Below are 6,735 nucleotides of genomic sequence, written 5' to 3' on the forward strand. Positions count from 1 at the left end.
CTTTTTATATAGTGTATAAAAAAATATATTAATTTATTAATTATTGTGAATTGTAATTTTTATATACTTAAAAATATTTTATGTTTGATTTTATGTAAAAAAAAAAAATTAGATTTTTGAAATTCAAGTTTTACAACATAACTTGAGATAGAAAGAATTGTTTAGCATCGTACCTAAATATTAATGAAATATGAGTATAATTTATTTAAGAGGAAAAAGTAGTTTATTATTTATCTTTATAAATATGGATAATATGAATTATATAGTATATTTATTATTTTCCATTATTTTTTATATACATGGGAAAGAAATTAAAGCACCAATTAAATGGAATGAAATGAATACTAACTTGTCCAATTTCTTGAATTGGAAAATTATGATTTTTTTATTTTATATTTGGGAATAAGATAAAGTTGATGTTTGTTCATCATTACTAAACCAAGATTGATAAAATAAATTGTTTCTATTATTTAAAGCAAGAATTTTTGAATTTTAATTAATCAAGTTTGAAAGTGAACATTTAAATGATACGGAAAAAAGAAGAAGATAGTAATATCAACAAAGAAAAAGTCGGAGGGTTCTCTTTAGTTGCATTTTCTCTGAATAATTGACTAGTTTTAACCTCTCTCTTTTTCCTTTTAATAAATCATAAAAAAATTACCATAGTCAACCAATATTTACACGAAAAGAGCACTCCAAGGAATCATAACCTAAGTGTTAGTTATTCCGACCTCAGAACCAGGAAGAAAAACACCAAGTCAGTTACATATTTTCTAAACTATACTACTGCACTTCATAGCTTTCCTATAGCCTTTTACTTGTTTTATCCAAGTTTCAATAATCTTCTTCTTTATTTGTATAACAACTATATCCATATTTACATTTACTCCCTTGAAGTGTTTCCAATTTCATGCCTTTCATGTGTGGTAGATCCTTGCTCCCGAAATTGTTGTTGTCAACTCTTTTTCGAATCATCTTCAATGTCTCTCTTTTATCTATTATAAACATGGTTGCACCTACTTCCTCTACACTCTGCAACCTGACCATCTTTCCAGCTCTTCTTTCACTGTTATTGTCCACCTACATTCAAAAAATAGATGTCAGTGAGAATTGAGATTCCTTTTCGTTATCATCATATATACAACATGTCGTATCGTCCACTGAAATATATAGCTTGTTCATTCTCTTTTGTCAACAATCTCTCATGCTTTGTCAGTCATTTGTTTCTAGGTAGTAGAATAGAGCTCCACAGACCAAATTCCTTTATTTTAATTTGTTACAAAAATTTTTTTGCGCTTTTAGACATTTTGATTTTTGTGTAGTTCTAGATATAGAATTTGACTATTTGAGTACAATAAATGATAATGCATGTCGGGTTTTTATAAAAGTTCATATTGTTTTAATGATTATCAGTTTGATTTATTTTATTGAAAAAGTCTATGGTTTGAGTTTATATAGTTCTATAAAAATGAAAAATATAAAAACAAAAAAGTGTAATTTTCATTTCTTCATTATTATTTCTTACTTGTAACTAGGGGTGCGCATCGGTCGGTTCGGTTCGATTTTATGTGTTATTGGGTTTATCGATTTTCGGTTTGTAAATACGTCAAATCGATAACCAAACCAATAACATTTTTCTTATCGATTTTTGGTTAATCGGTTTAAGGTACTTAACGGTTCGGTTTTCAATTTAACCAATAAAAAAATACTCATATATATATATGAATATACACGATAAGAAAAATTTCATATAAATCATATGATTTTTTCCAACATTTGGCATGAAAGTAATAATCATAAAAGTAATAATCATTTTTCTTACAAGTTTAGACACATTCAAAGGAAAAAGTGTGAAAGTAACAATCATTTTTCAGCAAGTCTAGGCAATTGGCATATTGAAGTTAGAAGTGTGCTTGCAATTACAGAATGAAACAATAATTAGGGTTATAAGTAATGGTGAGATTAAAGTAATAAGGTTTGTAAAATGTCATATAATTAGGGCTTACTGGTCTAGGGATAAAATAGTAAATTTAGTATAGTTTTATTGGGTTATCAATTTAACCATTAACAAAAATCATAAAACCGAAAATCGAACCAATAACCCAATAAAAAAATTTGTGAAACCGTTTAAAAACCGTTAGACCAATAATCCAATATCAATAAATCAATAGTGTTTTTTTCGATTCGATTTATTGGTTAAATCGATTTTTGCACACCCCTACTTGTAACTAAGTAGAATTCAATTATTCTTATAACTCACAATAATCGTTTAAGTTGATCAAAGAAAAAACAAATATCAATGAATCCAATTGATATTAATTTTTAAATTGCAGCTAAACAAATCAACCTTTCGTCATTAATTTTCCTAGTCGAATTACATATTCATAATTGATATGTTTTCATAAATCTCAAACCCTAAATTCCAAATTCAAGACCAGTTAAAATATTTTCACAAATAATTAAAATTCAATTTCTTGAATACTTATAAATTTGTTTAATGTGTTATGACTTTTAGTAACTTTATTAATAATTTTTTTGAAACAATCACATTCGCACATGTAGTTAACTTTGAAAATTCTAGGAGCATTATATAAGTTAATTCCTTAAATATTTATTGATTCATTTTAAATATGCTTGGACTTTGAGAAACTTTTCAAACAATTTTCTTCAAACAATCAAATTCACACCTATGGTTAACTACTAGATGAATAATGTATGTGTGCGCACGGGCTCGATATTTATCTCTTTTTATATATAAATATATTATTTATACATCACATAAATTGAAAATCATCATACCAAAAATTATTATCTATTTCTTAAATTCATTTAGATGAAACAGAATTTTACGAAAAAGTGAGTGAACGAACACATTGTTCGAGTTCGTTGTTAAATTGGTATAACATCACATAAGAAACCATCATCAGAATCTTCTCGATCCCCGGATCGGCTATCAATAGCTCCCTCGGGCTATTCATCTGTAGCTCGTCTATCTTCGGCATGGCGGAAAATATCCGAGAAGAAAATATAAAGAGAAAAGCAAGTAATGGGAATCACTACTGAGTCCGAGAACCGTCATAGATAAAATTGATACAAATAAGCCACTATTCTAGTATATAAGTAAAATAGGCTGGTGTGAAATTTTTTTCCTTTTTATCCTATATTTCAAACGGCTTTCGTTAGTCTGTTAAAATATTTTCACAAATAATTAAAATTCAATTTCTTGAATACTTATAAATTCGTTTAATGTGTTATGACTTTTAGTAACTTTATTATGAAAATATTTAAAATTCAATTTCTTGAATACTTATAAATTCGTTTAATGTGTTATGACTTTTAGTAACTTTATTAATAATTTTTTTGAAACAATCATTAAATACTCATTTGGCTAATCAATCTTTATTAAATTGGCTAATATTTTAAGTTTGAAGCTTCATCATTAAATATTTTTATTTTATCTTATACTATAACAACTTCAAACTATTACAATATTTGGTAATTATCCAAATTATCGCTATGCTTGTAATTAGATACTAAAGTATAGCTATTTACAAAATTTATTAACTCAAAAGAAATAGCCCAAGCCCAATTTCTTTCTGATGTCAATTGAAAAATGAAAAAAAAGTGGATCTTAATCCAAACGGCTTACTTACTGCCTTGCAAACCATTTTCTGCTATGCCCTAATTTGTTCCTTTCTCATTTCTCTCCGGCGAGCTCGTTATCCGGCGGGATCAATTGTATGTATCTAATTCTTCTCTCCGGCAAACTTGTATTCTTTCTGTTATTCCTTTGCCAATTTTGTGTATGGTAAATTTTAGACTTGATTGAACAGAAATTTGAAATTTTAGAATGATTGATAGAGTTGAATGGATCTGAATCAATGCTTATCTGTTTATTTGCTCATCAGAATAGTTTAATTCCTTGTTCTACTGTATTCTGTATCCAGACTTGGGGTTTGTATTCTGTATCCAGACTTAGGGTTAGTATTCGGTGCTTTGAGGTTTGACTGAGAGTTTTATATTTCCTTGTTTGGTTGTTTTGTTGTTCTCCTTTCAGGTTATAGTCAAATTGATTGTTGTTGTGTTTATAATTTGTCGAAATTGTTGATTTTTTTTAGTGATTTTTGAAGTTGTTATTTTCGCAAGTGGCTGAGTGGAATAGAAGACCATGGAAGAAGAGTTAACTGATTTGCTCTTGGAGGCTGCTGGTAGAACGAATACTGGTGGAAGGAATCGTCCACCTCAATCATCTAGAAGACATCACAAGAGTTCATATTCTGATGATGGAAGTGATTCCAGGGATGATGACTCTGATGATGGTCGTGGGTATTCAGGTCGAAAGCTTTCTGGTTCACAAGTTCCTCTTAAGAAGAGATTGGACCCTCAAGAAAGAGATGATGATCATAGCAGTCATGGAGAAGGTAATGATGGAGATGGTTATGGCAATGAGAGTGATGATGATTCTATTGGCAGTGATCTTTACAAGGACGATGATGACCGGCAAAAGCTTGCTCAGATGACTGAACTGGAAAGAGAAATGATATTGACTGATCGTGCAGCGAAGAAATCTGACAGGAGTCTGCACGACAAAATGATCAAGGATCGGGCCCAACCAAGGAAACAAAGTTCACCTCCTTCACATTCTCGTGGCATGCGCTCATCAACAAGAGCTTTGGATAGGGCAGCTGACAGAGATGATGCATTGAATGAGATACGAGCAAAACGAGCAAGACAGCAGCAGGATCCTGAGGGTCAATTCAAGCTGAGGGATGCAGCTAGAAAAGGTTCTGGAGGCAGGGGTTACTCACCTATCAAACGTAGAAGTTTTACAGCTGCAACCCTAGGTAGTAGTCCTACCAGGGGAGAAAGTGATTCACATAGTAATGAAGGAGATTCATCAGCTGATGATGGAATGGATGACAGTGATGATGACAAGTCATCACCGGAGTCACAGTTGCCAACGTTTGAGGATATAAAAGAAATCTCTATTCGTCGTTCAAAACTGGCAAAATGGTTTATGGAGCCCTTCTTTGATGAGTTAATTGTGGGTTGCTTCGTAAGAGTTGGCATTGGGAGGTCAAGGTCTGGTCCTATCTATAGGCTCTGTGTGGTCCGCAATGTTGATTCTTCAGATCCTAATCGACAATACAAGCTAGAAAATAAAACCACATCCAAATTTCTAAATGTTGTTTGGGGCAATGAAAACTCTGCTGCTAGGTGGCAGATGGCTATGGTTTCAGACTCTCCTCCTCTGAGGGATGAGTTTGATCAGTGGGTAAGGGAAGTAGAACGAAGTGGTGGTCGTATGCCTAGTAAACAAGATGTGTTGGAAAAAAAAGAGGCCATACAGAAATCTAACACATTTGTTTACTCTGCTGACACTGTAAAGCAGATGTTGCAGCAGAAAAAATCTGCAACATGGAGGCCACTTAATGTTGCTGCTGAGAAGGATCGTTTGAGGAGGGATATGGAAGTGGCCAAAATGAAGAATGATGAAGCAGAGGTGGAGAGGATTAAGGCAAGACTGCAGGAACTGGACGATAGCAGGAAGGTTCAAGAGAAAGATGACAAGGCCCGCAGGCTAGCTGAGATGAACCGGAAGAATAGGGTCGAGAATTTCAAAAATGCATCAGAACTCAGACCAGTGAATCAACTGTTGAAAGCTGGTCAGGCTGGGTATGACCCCTTCTCTAGAAGGTGGACTAGGTCTACAAATTATTTTGCAAAAGGTGCTAATGAAGAAGCAGAAGGTGCATCCAATGGTGAAGTTGCTGCTGCTGCAGCATTGGCAGCTGAAGATAACAATGGGGCTAGTGGAACTGCTGACGGAGGAATGGCAGCTACAGCAGCAGCCTTGCAGGCTGCAGCAGGCGCTGGGAAGTTGGTGGACACAAATGCTCCAGTAGATCAAGGAACAGAATCAAATACGCTACATGATTTCGATCTGCCTATCTCGTTGGCTGTACTTCAGAAGTTTGGAGGGTCTCAAGGAGGCCAAGCAGGATTCATGGCTCGCAAACAGAGGATAGAAGCAACTGTTGGATGTAGCGTTCCTGAGAACGATGGGAGAAGACATGCACTAACTTTAAGTGTTAGTGACTACAAGAGAAGGAGAGGACTCCTTTGAGATTTACTGCTTTTGTTATTAAGCCAAATGAATTGTTCTTCCCTTTGAATTGTTGTTACTGGGGATTCATGTACTAGCTGTGAATTAAGAGTACAGTTACTGCTATATCAAATATGTTGAGACTGTTCTTCAATTTATGCTTCTACAACAAGGACCTGGTCTACCAGAGGTCTTTTAAGCTTTACTGAGAATAGCACACTCTTTATTTTTCAAAAATTCCGAGTATTTACCTCCCATACGCTCACAAAAAGTCGTGTCTGAGCTCTTCGATTTTTCTGGATATTATAATTTCTGGTGAAAACTTAGAACTTGTCCTAAAAATTTCAAGAGAGACACGATGTAGTACCAGCACCTAGATAAATTACCCCAAAAAAATGCGAGTCCGGAGCCTAAAGGGCAAAAAAAATGGTCAAAAATTCCAAAAGGGCACATCACTTTTTATTTTAGCCAAAAGGGCAAAATCGCTGCATCAGCAGCGATTTTCCTCTGACAAAATGACAAAATCGCTGCTTTTGTAAAAAAAAAAAATTTTTTAAAAAAATTAAAAATCGCTGCTTTTTTTTCTTTAAAAAAACTAAAACAGCACATCAAAAAAAAAATTAACCAAA

At 33.2% G+C, this 6,735-nt stretch overlaps 1 protein-coding gene across 3 annotated transcripts; it reads left to right on the forward strand.

Moving 5' to 3' along the window:
- The first annotated feature begins 3,628 nt into the window (after positions 1-3,628).
- LOC102602709 (protein RTF1 homolog) lies at positions 3,629-6,260 on the forward strand. Of its 3 annotated transcripts, none has more exons than XM_015308667.1 (2): positions 3,629-3,738; positions 4,119-6,260. In XM_015308667.1, exon 2 carries the CDS (start codon positions 4,169-4,171, stop codon positions 6,125-6,127), a length of 1,959 nt encoding a protein of 652 aa, XP_015164153.1. In that variant the 5' UTR covers positions 3,629-3,738; positions 4,119-4,168; the 3' UTR covers positions 6,128-6,260. The 3 variants fall into 3 exon arrangements, with proteins under 3 accessions (XP_015164153.1, XP_015164154.1, XP_006347073.1); XM_015308668.1 differs by having other exon boundaries at positions 4,131-6,260; XM_006347011.2 differs by having other exon boundaries at positions 4,147-6,260.
- Positions 6,261-6,735: the final 475 nt, after the last annotated feature.

Source organism: Solanum tuberosum, unplaced genomic scaffold (genome assembly GCF_000226075.1).
Source record: "Solanum tuberosum cultivar DM 1-3 516 R44 unplaced genomic scaffold, SolTub_3.0 scf00083, whole genome shotgun sequence".
In the NCBI taxonomy this organism is placed as follows: Eukaryota; Viridiplantae; Streptophyta; class Magnoliopsida; order Solanales; family Solanaceae; genus Solanum; species Solanum tuberosum.

Coding starts and splice junctions, on each gene's coding strand:
- LOC102602709 (XM_015308667.1), top strand. CDS start 4,169: ATGGAAGAAGAGTTAACTGATTTGCTCTTGGAGGCTGCTGGTAGAACG.